This window comes from Charadrius vociferus, unplaced genomic scaffold (genome assembly GCF_000708025.1).
Source record: "Charadrius vociferus isolate BGI_N301 unplaced genomic scaffold, ASM70802v2 scaffold195, whole genome shotgun sequence".
Lineage (NCBI taxonomy): Eukaryota > Metazoa > Chordata > Aves > Charadriiformes > Charadriidae > Charadrius > Charadrius vociferus.
In genome coordinates, this window is record NW_009648539.1 from 2626329 (window position 1) to 2640704 (window position 14376).

Consider the following 14376-nt stretch of genomic DNA (forward strand, 5'->3'; position numbering starts at 1 on the left):
TTCCATTTGTGAGATGAGCAGCCTTGTCCTCCAAAAGGGGGAAGGGTGCCGGAGGGGCAGCTTGGGGAAGTCAAGCGTTACAGATGCAGTTTGAATTGTAATAGTTAGATTGGGCTTTTGACCCTGCTTCTCCTCCACATTAGAAATAGATTTATAGGTAGACATTAAATAGATTTATATAAAACGTATTTGCAACTCTTCTGCTTTGTACTGGCAGCGCTTTGAGGTTGCCCCTCCCTTGTCCCCTGCAACCTGAAGGGCTCTCATTTTTGCTTTGCTTCTTGGCGCTGCTTTTCCATCCTGTCATTCCCACGTTTGAAGCACAGGGTTGCGCTGACCGTACTCCCTTGGTGCGGAGGATGACTGGCTCTGACTCGCTTCTGCCAAGGTTCAGCGCCGCTCCTTCTCCTCCCGCCTGCGGGCTTGCTCCTGCCCGCCCTGGCCTGCTCCAACCTGGGGAACAGGGGACTGGAAAACGTGTCTGCACTGGGGCAGCGCTGCATGTTCCTGTCCCACCAGGGCACGGGACATAAACTGGGTGGGATTCCCATGGCTCTTCTGTCCCACCAGCCAGGAGGGCATCATGGTGCGTGCGGGAGGGGGCAGGAGGAGGGGAGAGCCTGCCAGGGGCATCCGGGGCATCCGTCGGCTGTGCGGGGCTGGTGCGAGGCTGCAGCGGGTGCAGAGCCCTTGCGCTGGGCTGGCCCAGGAGGGGTGTTTATCTTGTGACTAATCTGACTCCAGCCAGCAAAGTTTGGGAGGCTCCCAGAGGTCCTGACTTGAAAGACAAGTGGCGTAATTAATTTCTTATGGCACACTTGTTTTGAAACCTTTTTAATTCCGTGATAAGAGGTAGAATCTGGACTTTGTTTACAATCTGCTGGCTTGGAGGCAGGAACCAGAAAAGTGCTTTGTAAAGCACTGTAAATGTTTTTCTCACCCTCCCCCCCATTGCAGGATGTATGTGGTATTATCACACCACAACAGTGAAGCTATGAAAACATGATTGCATCTTTTTCTTTTCTGTTCTTTTTTTTTTTTTTTTTAAGAGAGAAAATGCATCCTTGAAGAATTTTTACTGCGTAAGAACACATCTTTCTCTGAGAATGTGTGGTAGCAACTTTTTAGAATAATCCAGGGTAAACAGTGTGGAAGAGACTGCCATTTATTTCTTTGAGATTTAAATTTTCAGTACATATGAACTCCACAGTTTGGGAATTTCTTTTTTTTTTTTTCTTTTTTACTGGGAATTTAGAAGTATAAGCTAAAAATCGCTTCCTATCTTGCCTGTCTGAACTAGCTTGGGATGAATAAGATGTTACTCAGCAAAAGAATGCATGAGAAAGAATTACTTCAGAACAGAACAGTCTTTCTTTGTGGTACCCTTGTATCTCACAGATTTAATGTTTGCAACAATCAAATGTCCCTGCTGGTATGGTTGTGAGATACCTCAAGTCTTTTAATGTGCATGTCCTGGCAGCACTGCATTTTTCTTGAAAGTAGGAAAGAATCGTAAGGATGGGCCCACTGAATTTAGTAGCTCAGCTGTAGTCACCCAGGAGGTCTGCAGCTATACCTCATCCCAAGCTAGTGCTCCCAGCTCAGGGATATCTTTTCTTTCCAGATAGAAGAACCACTTGCATGCTACAGAAATGCGATTAGCAGTTACCTCCACACAGGATAATAGACAGTTCTTGATTACTGTCAGGTTTGCTTTTAGCTGGGGAGGGAGGATCACTCTGGACTGGAGAGTCTCGGCAGAGAAGAGGAGGGTACATGGCAGAAAGCAGCAGGAGGGAGGGTGAAATACCAGGTTAGATTCAGTTTCCCTTGGGCAAGCTACAGGCTGTGTTAGCTGGATAATACAGGTCCTGCCTTCCTGGCGTAGCTCACATCTGCTGGCTGTTGAGCAGAGCCCTGAAATGGCCTTCAAGGTTGACAAAGTTACTTCTAAAAGGAGGAAAAGCCTCTGTTTTTATATCAGGGTCTATAGGATATTGGTTCTGATCAGGTTCAGTACTGAAGTTGTTCAAAACCTTCTCCTTTGACCTATGGCTATGTGAATAGTCTAGTAGAAATACACTACCTGTATTTTGTGCTGCCGTTCCAAGCTTCGTTTGCCGCTGCTTCTGAGACTACTGTGAGAGAAAAGATTTTGTTTCTTGTCAGAGGTATAAAATTTGTATTCTGAATGAATATGATCCTGAGGTGAATTTGGTTGGGTGTGCGTTTTTTTTTTGTTTTTTCCATTACATGTGGGGGTTTTTCCAAATATGGTAGCCATGAAAAACAGTATGGTGTTTTCTCGACTTTGCTCTTCAGTTCAATCTGTCCAATCTGTTTACCTTTCTTATCTTCCAAACTTTAGACTTGTACAAAAAGTAACTTTTTCTACTAGCAACTGGGAAACGGTTGCATTCAATACTTGCAGAATACTTGATAAAATCCACTGCTTTTTTGTCATTAATATGTTGGGGTTTTTTTGGGGTTTTTTTTTTTTTTTTACTGTATCTGCAGTACATAGTAAGAGTTTTTATAGTTTGGTCTCTTATTTTGCTTCGTTTGTTTTCCTTTGCATAACATGTACACACTTTAATTTGGAAAGAAGAGATTACCTTTGTGCCTAGTATGGGGAGCAAATAGTGCTCCTCTCAACTGTCTGATTTTTCTGAGCGAATGGAAGAGTGTGCTTGTTGCAGGTGAAAAATGGAGTGGGTGAAATAAAATAATTAAAGGGTTGCTTTTTAATAACTTTAAACTGTAAAGTTTATAATGATGACTTGCTGGAAAGATTGCAGGTAATTATAGGTTGGAGAGTGGTGGTTGTTGGGATTTTAGGGGGGTGGTGGTGGTTTTTTTCCTCCTAAGCATAGAATCAAAGAATAGTTTGGATTGGAAGGGACCTTTAAAGGTCACTTAGTCCAACCTCCCCTGCAATGAGCAAGGACACCTTTAACTATATCACGTTGCTTAGAGCCCGGTCCAGCCTGACCTTGAATGTTTCCAGGGATGGGGGACATCTACCACCTCTCTGGGCAACTTGTTCCAGTGTTTCACTACATTGAAGAGGATTGATAGTCCTCCCATTTTGATACCGTCAGCTGAGTGAATATACTTTCTGATGGCTGCTGGGAGTTGCTGGGTGCATGGTGATAGGCTTGATTTGTCAGGCTTGAGCAAGCAGGAGATCTGCTTGCAGGTGATGCTATTACTGTGTGCATGCATCACCCACCCATTACTGATGCTGGGTGTCTGCTAAGCGCTGCCCAGGCTGGGAAAGCAGCTTGCCAATAAAGCATTCATAGCAGCACCTACAGCCTTGGGATGAACACAATAATGATTGATGGCTGAGACATGCGAGAGAAACACGACTTCTCCCAATTTCCCACTACCCTCATGCAGGAAAATGGGAATATTAACTAATACTAAAAAAAACCCCAAACAAACAAGAAAAAAAAAAACAACCAAAACCCAAACCAAACAGAACATCGATGAAGCCAAAGCTCAAACCTCACAACTCTGTAATGCTGCAGTAACATAACCTTGGCATAATGTAGTTTGTGGTAGGAAACAAGAGAAGAAGGGCTGTTTCTGTATGTTTGATAGTGGAAAAGAAGTCACATCTGAAACTTAGAGGAGGAACCCTAGTACAACCCTAGTAAATACAATCTTAGTAAAAATCATCTACAACTTCACCTCTAAAATTTGGAGTCTTATAGCTGGCTTTTGGGCTTGTTTGAGGAGCTGCTCTTGGATGTTTCTGATGTTGAGGACAGCCTTGGGAGGTGCAGGACTGAGCACTTGCTTACATTTGGTAGCACCCTTCTCCTCTAAATGCCTCACTTGTTTCGTGGGGCAAACTTGCAGGTTGAGCAACAGCTTCTACTCTTTTGGGGCAGTGCAGCGAGTCAAAAATAAAGGGCCTTCTGCCTAAAAGGGAAGAGGTTCAGCAAGGGAACAGTGGCCTCTGATGACAAGCAGTGAGAAGTGCAGGAGGCCACACCAGCAGCACAGGCTAAATTCCCAAGGAGTTGCCTCCATCCTCAAGGCAAGCGGCCTAAAAATGTTTCTTATGCGTGTCTGACACGGTAAAGAGAGCCTGAGCCTAATGGAATTATAGTTTTGCCTCTTGTAACACGCTAGACCAAGGAACAAAACAATGTTTACTTTCTTAAAAGAGGGCAGGATATTTTGAGTTTACAAACATGTTAGGAGTACAGGGACACATTTGTGTTCCTCAGATTGTAATCCTAACCTGCTAACGAACGCTTCATAAGTAGGAAGGCAAATTTATCTTTTTAATACTCAATCACTACAGAAGGAAGGTTGCCTTTTGCAAAACCACAGTGTACTAGGTTTAGTAGGGGCTAGACTAGAGTAGGATGTTGTTCTCAAATTTTCTTTCCAGTGCAGTTATTTGGTGAAACTTCTCAAAAAATATGTCGTTGAGTTTACAGGCTACAAACAAGTGTTTGGAAAGATTTGTTTTAGAAACTAAAGGACTGAGATTAAGGCTATCAAGGATAATGTGCTCTCTTGTTAATTTGAACTTGTCCCCTTTGATCTTGTTTGTGCTTCAAAAGCCCTGTTGAATGTCACAGATTAACTAGAACATTTAGGTAGTCTTGTAAACGTTTATGAGATTGTGTCTGGTTCCTTGTGATACAAAGGGAAAGAGGAGAGAGTGTGAGTGTGCGTGTCTGTGCATGTGTGGGATACATTACTTGACTTTTGGTGGAAGAGCAACTACAGTGACTTTACCTACTGTGTGTTTTTCAGATCGGTTCCCCCAGAGGTTGCTGGCAGCAGCGATAGCTGGATTTTTTCTAATATTCCTGTAGCACACAGAATGCAGTGTTAGCATTCAGATAACCTTCTTTTTCCCTCCATTAAATACTCCTTGATGAGTGATATTGGCACTGGACCTCCCCCCCAAGCCATAGTTCACTTCATATCTGTTTCCTCTGAAATCCCTTTGCATGTGGTCAGCCTCACAGGTCACAAATGAGAGACTGCCAGTTTATTTGTTGTCTGATTGTTTTTACAAATGCTTCTGGTTTTGATCTTTCTGAGAAAATGGACACTTAATGCAACTTGTCTCAAACATGGACAGTGTAGCTGGGACCCAGAAAGGTAGAAGGGTTAAACATGACACGTTCCCTTGAAACGGTTTTGACTGCTGCTAATTTGAATGCTCAGTAATAGAGATCTGTTGGATGGAGGGGTTACCCTTCACTATTAATGACTCATTGGCCTCCTTCCCAAGCTGCCTGAAGTGCTGCTCTCCCTAGTGGAAGTAATTTTGTCTTTGAAGTACTTTCCAGAGCTGTCAACTAATGTTCCACAGTTCCCAGAGGAAATAATAAGCCATGAGTGCATGTACACTGAAAACGTAGAGTCTGAAATGAACTGTTCCTATAGGAGCCTGGCAGTCTGCTTCTCTGTGGAATTCAGCTTGTTTATACAATCTTATCTGGCTAAGCTTTGGTATTTCATCTGGCAAGCAGTTCCTATGAAAAGCAGCTGTCCAAGCAGTGGGAGTGGTGCTCCTGGTGGTTTTTTCATAAGGTCTATAATTTCTTGTTTCATGTAAATTAAAGAAATACAATACTCTTTTGGCTACAACCAGATGCTCTAAGCAGTTTTTTTTTTCCCTTATAAATAGCCCTTTAAGTATGCTCTGCTGTTATGTACTGTGACTTAACTATAGGATTCATGATGCCCACCAGGAAGGTGAAGTCTGTAAAGTCACAGGCTGACTACAATGTTGTTCGAAGAGTATCTCAAAGATGTTACCGTCTATAGCTTTCCACATTTGCTTAAAAAATAATAATAGTCTGATAGTAAAATATCCATGCTTATAAGTAAAAACCTCCTTTAATGGGTTTTACTGTTGCTGGACAAGTGGAGGTAGTTCCACCAGTTTGAAAACAAAAAAAGCATAAAACCACCACCACTGCTGTCAAGACAGTGAGGGCAGGTACATCTTTGCATGAAGAGATCTGTAGCATATATCTTCTCTACCGGAAAGGTCCTCATGGGTAAGTGGGTAGTGATAACTCTTTTTTAAAGAAATAAATAAAAAAAAAAGCACACATTAATAGAAAGGATTCAGTCAAAATACTTAAGGTTTTATGTAACTCATTGCCAGATGACAAAATGTCTCTTAAGATGTACTGAAAACTAAAGCTTTTGGGGAGAAGAGCTGCAATAATATTCAGGGCCTACAGATGAGTTGGAGGTATTTGTTTGTGTAGCTGTGGGTTATGGTTTCCTGTAGGACAGAACTGGAAAGCTGACGATTCCTTCTCCAACTGTCGTAAAGGTTCTTGTTTACCTCCTTTTACAGGAACACTATTTTCAGTAGGAGGCAAATTATGGGCACAAGTAAAAATCAGGTCCAAGTCTTCCAAAGTTTAGTGGTTATCCAGGATTATCCGTCCAGCTCATAGTTCATCTTTGTCTGAAAACACTACACCTTGTACATGAAAATGCTCCGTCTAGTCGGCCCCGTTCTAAGAAATGGGGGTCATATTCAGTACCTAAAAGACATAATTCTCCCTCTGTCACCTGCACGTAACATTTCACTCCAGCCTCATTCAAGACATAGGAAAACATGACACCCTGTAAAATATGAGGCTTTAAGCACTGTTCAGATGTGCTACTTGATGGTGCTTCTCCTGCCGTTAGGCATGCAGATTTCTGTAGACTTTTTGCTCTCCAAAAGGAGAATTTGATATTGTAACAAATGAAACGTGAAAAACGAGCTCTGTCTGGTTCCATATGGTATATACTGGTCTTCATGAGACCTGGCATCAAGCACAGTCTGTTCCATTAGCTAAAGTGGTATTCCTGCTTGCAATCCTATATGGTGAGAAACTCAAAACCTTCTAAGAACACGTTACTGACCGTCATTAAAAGTGTCATTGTAAATTATGCAATGATGCAGTTTTCATTTCAGTCTGACATCTGCCAGCTGAACAGTGTATTACTGGAAATAGGCATTACACCACTGTTGACCACCCCATACTTGATAAAAGGGAGTGATGTTGGCTGACTTCTCCCAGTTCCCTTGTGAGGAAGAAATTTTTATTTTTTTTTTTCATGGTGCTAGAAATTGGTGACTTTCTGCTGCTGCAGCAACAACTGATGCTAAAAATTCAGTAGATATACTTTGCTTTATTTCTGCAGGGAGAGTGGTTCTGAATAGCGGGGGGAGGGGCTGTTTTGTTCTGGGTTTGGTTTTTTTTTGTTTTTTTTTTTTTAATTTTTTATTTTAAGGTGAAGTCCCAAGCAAGTGTGACTGCTAGTGAGCAGGTCATCTTGAAGGCAAATAATCTAATAATCCCTGTATTGTCAAGGAGCATGTATTCTGTACTTCAACTTTTTCTAGAAAATAGAGTGAATTGGTGGTTTGTTTTTGTTTTTTTTGTAGAAGCTCTCCAAATTAGTTCTCATTTCTCCGACCTATAATAGGTTTTAACAGTTTTACCTGTTAAAGTTGGGACTTCATTCTTCACATATGTAATCCCATTTAGTGTCAGAGTTGGAAACTAATGCCTGACACTGTTTTAAATACAGAAAAATCCAGTCATCAAGAGGACGTGAACTTCATTTTTTTAATGTGCTTCAGCCCTCAAATACTAAATCCAAGAATGGTCAGTTGTCCAACACTGAGAGTAGCCTGTATCACTTGTAATGTCAACCCTGCTTCTGCCTGGTTCATGTTTGGAGGAAAAGATAGCGTTTTTGTGGTAAGCTGGGCTTTTTGTTATTAAAGGAGGTGGTTGTTTTGAAGCTGCTCAGAGGTTAGGAATTCTGGCAGTCATCTGGGGAGACAGATTAGTGGGCTGAGCACAGGTGAGGAGGTCACAGGCACAAAACAACCCCTTCTTTTGTGCCGTTGCCCTGGTGGTGGTTCAGCTAAAGGAAGCTGCTTCAGAAATGACCTGTATGTGCCAGGACCATCGTACTTCCCCTGTGACATTACTACCTGATCATCACAAACTTGCATGTTATGAGAACTAACTCTCTGGATTGCTGTTAATTTAAGGGGAAGAAAACAGTGTTGTCAACAAATCTTCCCAGGTGAATTATTTGGTAGAGCTTTTACAAGTCTGCCTTAAAGTAATTCAGTATTAATACACTAATGTAGAGGGAGAGGGAGAGAACAGTTACCTGGGTGCTCTCAGGGAATAGATGGATAACTATGGCGTGTGTTTCATTTTACCTGCAGTGCGATAAACTGCACTTGCCAACCTAATTTTCTGAGTCTTTAAGGGATGCAGCTTTTGTTTTGAGTTTGGTTTGCCGGTACTGCAAGAGACAGTCTTAAACACATAAACCCACATGTAATTATAATTGCCCTCTTAAACTGAAATTTTGGGAGAAAGGTTTTCTTGGGCTTTAAGGTACAGTGCTACTATTCTATAGCACTATGTTTCAAGTGAGGAAGAATTTTGGTTCTAAATCTGAATCCCCAGATTGTTTTCATAGGGCTGTCACAGAAAATTATCAGTAAATTGTGAGGGTGAGCAGGGCACAGTGTTTGAGGCTGTGGTGATGGAATACATCCCTTGTGGACCCATACTTTACAAGGAAAAAATATTTGTTGCCAACCTTCAAAATCATCTGTCAAAATTTAAAGTCTAGGTGAGTGTAGATGATGGTGATCCTGTTGACGAAAGAAAAGGAGTAATACCTGGCTTCGGCTGCACGGGTGGCTTGTGCATTGAAAAGAGTAGCCACTGCACTGACTCTGCTCACCAGGTGGACTTGAGAAGGTGCCATCTCCATGCAGTCACTGCCTTGGCTGTGAATATGCTTCCAGGAACCACTTGTGAGCTTCTCATATTTGGGTAACTTTAAGGACTTGCAGTTCTGTGCCTCACCAGTCTTAATAACACAGTAGTGCCTGTACAGTTGGTACGGCTCTGAACGGCCTGGGAGGAGAGACAAGAGGCGAGTGTGAAGTTAAACATGACAAATCTGTTCAAGAAGTATCTTTATTTCACAGAAGCTTTTTCTTCAGGATGATCTAGATGCCTTGTGATGTCCTCAGTATTACTATAGCCAGAGTAAATAACTTATAGGAGAATGCAGAAATAGTCTTTCTGAAATCTTTAAACGATTTTTTTCCAGACCGAAGGACTATGTAGGATCACAGAATAATTTAGGCTGGGAGGGACCTCTGGAGGCCAGATAATCCAACACCCTGCTCCAGGCAGGCTCAGTTAGATCAGGTTGCTGCTTAGCACTTTTTTTTAAGTGTCCTTTGACTTCTTTAACTTAATGTCACTTAACTGAAGTCTGCCAATAATACACCTTGAGAGCTGGCTTGAAAACGAGACCTTGGAATAAATAAAAATGTACTTATAAGCTTGTTTTTACTAACCCATTTTTTTCAGCCTTTATCAGGTAGAGGTATTGTTTTACTTTCTTAAAAATTACTATGCAGAGTTCATTTGTCAGAGAGATTTTCTTAGTCGCAGTTCTATAATTGTACTTTTGTATTTTACTGCTCATCTTCAACAGTAGAATAAACTGAAAGTCTGTTAGTTTATCTGAAAAGTGTTAGCATGCTTAAAGTCCCAGTGAAATAATTCTTCAGCTAATGCATGCTTCATGTTTAAAATATGCACAGTATTTTTAATGTGAACTGCAGTGACACATTTTTTTACATTAACAACCTCATGACAAAGTATTTTTTATGCAAAGCACAACACGAGCTTATTATATGGAATAACTTGTCACATTATTTGGCTGGTTTAAAGTTGATCACTTTGCACATGCCCTTGAGATACCACTAGAGAGGCTGAAATATTTAAACAATTCCTTAATCCGTAGACCCTACAAAGGCTGCTTTCCTATGGGTCTTCCTCTCAAGGGCAGGAGTGCATGAGTCCGTGTCTGTTCCGTGATCCTTAGTGTACAGATTAAGCAGCAGAGCAGTTTGCTTCTCCCTGCTTCTCTTCCTACCAGGTTGCTTGCTTACACAGAACTTCTTTGGTACTTGGCACTTCTAGCACTTTTTGTTGCTGTCAAATTAGGCTGAAATGAAGTAAAATATTCCAAAGAGAAATGTGCTGTACTAAGAGATGCATACAAATCCCTTACTAAAATGGGCTAGGCTAAAAGCACATATCCAACTACTGTCTCACACCCTGCTTTCATGTTTGTACCTATGGTTTGCTATCAGTTAAGGGTGTGTATTGGATATTAAAATACACCCTGATTCAGACTTTTAGGTTAGAAATGTGTATACACTCCTTGCCTGCTTGAGATGTATGTGTAAAATTACAATCCAACTCTAAAAGCATGGTCTTACCCCTAAGCCTGCAGCTGCAAGTAATTGCATTACGCACAGCTGACAACAGGAGTTGAAAATCAGAAGTCTTTTGCCCTCCAAATATGAAAGAAATATGGGTAGTCATTGAAAACAAATCAATTATTCTGTGTGACGTGCTGATGGACATAAAATGTAACAACAGTTAGAGTAAGCAGAAGAATTAATTTGATTTTTTCCATATTATTAGGAGTGTGGCTGCACTGAACCAGATTTAAAAGGAAAATGCCCTGTAGATTGCATTATGCTCTGTTTGATTGATGCATTGGTACTGTTTCTCTTTCAGATGAAGTGGACTACAGTAATTTTGGGACCAACACACTATCGAGGAAGAAAAAGGCTCTGGTGACACTCCGCAATGACAACCTCCGCCGGCGTCCCCACATTAACATTAGCATGCCTCATGATTTTAGACCAGTGTCTTCCATAATCGATGTGGACATTCTTCCGGAAACACATAGGAGAGTGAGGCTGTATCGACATGGGTGTGAGAAACCCTTAGGATTTTACATTCGCGATGGCACCAGCGTAAGGGTTACTCCTCATGGACTAGAAAAAGTACCTGGTATCTTCATCTCTCGTATGGTTCCTGGAGGCTTAGCAGAGAGCACAGGCTTGCTTGCTGTGAACGATGAAGTCCTGGAAGTTAATGGCATTGAAGTAGCAGGAAAGACTCTCGACCAAGTCACAGACATGATGATTGCCAACAGCCATAATCTAATTATCACGGTCAAGCCAGCAAACCAGAGGAACAATATTATTCGAAGCAGTAGGATGTCTGGTAGCTCTGGGCAGTCTACAGACAGCACTGCTAGTCACCATAGCTTGCCTACATCCCACGTGCTGCAGAACTTCCACCCTGATGAAATGGAGAGTGACGAAGAGGCTGACATTGTCATCGAGGGCGGTCTGGAGCCACAGCACATTCCCAAACTGCACAGCCTGACTTCCAGTAGCCTCTCTCGGATCAATGGCAGCAGCCTTAGCCACAGACTTCAAAGGGACCTGGTGCTCAACAACAACTCTGGCCGAGAAAGCAACGGCAACATCCACAAATTACTCAGTTCCTTAAAAACTGATCCCCGACACAGTCTGGTTATCCCCAGAGGAGGTATCGAGGAGGATGGAACAGTCATTACACTTTAGTAGCAATTCCCGCAACTCTCCTTTCAGTCTTAAGTGCCAATTGGGACAATTGACTCTTGCAACATGTTATGCACAAAACGGAGAGCTGATATTCTCATAGACCTCATGGGTGCAGAAAATTGTTGCTTTCTAGGAAACGTGGCATCTGGAGTTAGACATAAAACTGTCATGCAGTGCAAAATCTGTCAGGAGAAAGCCAGAATGTAAAACCTGGTTTATGTCCCAGCCCTAAAGTGAGAACACAAATTTGTTTTAGTTGGTATAAATCTAAGCAGTCTTTTAGGCTGCCAATGACAGTGCTACATACTTGGGTTTGAATGCATGGGTGGATGTATTTATACATCCATATATATGAATTAGTTTTTAATAATAACAGATGTCTATTTGAAGTGGAATCTGGTTTTCTTCTAATACCAGTTGAAAGAGAGTGCTTCTTAATAGCCATCCTATCTTCTACTGTTACATACAGACCTTCCACTAACTTGTTTACACCATATTTGCAACCTTATGTCTAATCCAGACAAGCTCTGTAAACAGTAGCAGTTTCCTACTGTGGTGGTAACAACGTTAGAGAGAATGCTGCAAATAGCTTTTCCAAATGAAACTATATATATATATTTTTTTAAAAGCTTGAGGAAGCGAGGTTGGAGGATGTTGCTGTTCTTGCTTGTGAGATCAGCACCATCTCCTGGTCGGAGGCAGGTCTGCCTGCAGCACAGATGAGTGCTGCACGGGGAAAGAAAAACGTGACAATAAGGGCTTAAAATTAGGTTCAGCATCATTATGTGTAAATGTATTCTTTTTCGATATTTATTAGATAATACCTCTCTTTCAATCCCCCCCCCCCCCCCCCCCATTTTTAATATCATGGTTCATGTGAATTTTAGGGATGCAAGCAAGAAAGGAACAAAATTGGAAGAGTGTGCTAGGTAGGACTGTCCCCTTCACCTCAGAGCTGACACAGGTCCTTGCTTGTACCTTTGGAGCAACCTAAATCCACAAGGTCTTTCCTTATAAAGATTGGCTAATTGCTGTACAGGGAAGGGATGCTGACTGACTGTCAAACCTAGCTTAGAATAGTTCTGTTATTTTTGGACTCTTCTAGTAATCATAAAGCTTAATGTCTACACAGGTTTTCTAGAAACTTAAAATATACTGGATGTTTGTGATGGTCAGACATCTTTACTGGATACTGGCTAGTGGGTAACCAGTGACTGTTGAGTTGATAACTGTCTGCTTCTGAAAATGCCATGAATTTATGAAAATGGTCTAATCTAAAATATTTTGTTATATCTTGATCAGTGCAAGGAACAAAATATAAATGTTTTACAATGTATTTTTCTACTTTTAGCTTGTGTCATTTTCTTTTTGTTTTTAACTTTGTAGTACAGTAAAGCTTTTTTATATGATGGAATAGACATTTCTTAAATATTGTATGAATATGAAAATTCAGAAGTCTTGGTTTGAAAAAATTACATTCCATTTTGGAATCTGTAATGGCTGGACAAATGATGTGGAGACTAATTTATTGTCGCACATACCTGTGGAACAACCAGTCTTCTGCTCATTGTTAAATATATTTGGGACATTGAACTTAGTATGTTTCTTTTAGATTTGCTTTAAAAGTTTATTTTAAAATTCTTTCACTTACTATAATTAAACCTCTTCTAGGTATCACAGCAGTTATAGAACTGTACTTATTTTTCCCGGCACAGTAAGAAAAGAACATTGATTCTGTTCGTCTTAAAGCTGTGTTTGTACTTTACCAAAGGTTTTCATTTTTTTAAAAAAATCTGATGATTGGGGCAGTAAAAAAAATGAATAGCTGGATGTGCTTCATTCAATCAGATCATCTTATTAGGAAAATTGTTACACCTTAAATAAGATTACTTTTATAAATAAGTGGAGTTGTCTGGCTGAAGTTACTCATTTTACCTTATTTAACTGATGAAAATGTGACCTGTCTGCAATAAAATATGCACTGTCTTACTTCTACACTATATCCTTTCCCTTTACACATCTTTCTGTAGAAGCATCTTCCTTCCCTGTGGAAACCAAGACACCTGGTTTTGAAGACTCTTCAACTACGTAACCATTTTAGTAATGCTTTTCTCTCTACCAGTATAGACTTTGATTCCTCCGGTTCTTTCTGATGCCAAGTTTCTTTCTGTAATGTTTTTTTTTCCCCAGTACTGCTTTTACTAAAGGGTACTGTTATACCCATGGGTTCCCATGGGAACCAAGTAGTTTGCTTATAGCACGGTTTGCTTCAGACCTGGTGGCTTTGAGGACCTGGGGTAGTTCTGGCTCCTCGGGAAAAGCCCACGCTGCCGCTGGCTCAGCAGTGCCCTGCCACCCTGCACACCTTTGCCCGGAGACCACTCGGTCACTGTCTAAATAAAGCCGGCTGGTACAAAATATCTGAGCTCTTTTAGCTAGTTGGAAACATAAGTTCTATCTCACACACCAGAGTGAAAGCTACAAGCCGCAGGTAGCCCCAAAGCCAATACATCCATGCTGTGCCATCACTTTGCACCCTGACTTTCAAGGTGTGCAGACATTTTGTGCTCGTTTGCATCAGCTAGGGGCAAAAAGAAAGCTGCTGTTTTATACAGGCGCTGTACGGATAACTGAAGTTGTCTTATACTAGTTGTCTTTTTAAGATGAACTTCAGCCCGCAAGACTCAAGCGTATGGGTTTCACGCATCGCGGCCCCTTTGTTTACAAGACTGAATTGCTGAACAGGGCTCTAAAGGTGGGTGGCTGAGGGACCAGGGGCGCCTCAGTCCTCGTTCAAGGGCAAATCCTCCGTAAAGGTGCTCGCAGAAGGACCCACATTTCTGTCCAAGGCTCTCCGAGCGCGGGGTCAGGACCGGCCCGAGGCG

The 14376-nt window shown here is 41.5% G+C and overlaps 2 protein-coding genes across 2 annotated transcripts in view; both read left to right on the forward strand.

The window, feature by feature from the left end:
- Window positions 1-11491, forward strand: part of PARD6G (par-6 family cell polarity regulator gamma) — a 58332-nt gene extending 46841 nt beyond the window's left edge. The window contains exon 3 of the mRNA XM_009885905.1: window positions 10632-11491. Coding sequence (XP_009884207.1) covers window positions 10632-11491 — 860 coding nt within the window. The remainder of the gene's footprint in view (window positions 1-10631) is intronic.
- A 2692-nt stretch (window positions 11492-14183) lies between these two features.
- Window positions 14184-14376, forward strand: part of LOC104287232 (biogenesis of lysosome-related organelles complex 1 subunit 4-like) — a 6693-nt gene continuing 6500 nt past the window's right edge. The window contains exon 1 of the mRNA XM_009885906.1: window positions 14184-14246. Within this exon, the coding sequence (XP_009884208.1) occupies window positions 14184-14246 (63 nt within the window). The remainder of the gene's footprint in view (window positions 14247-14376) is intronic.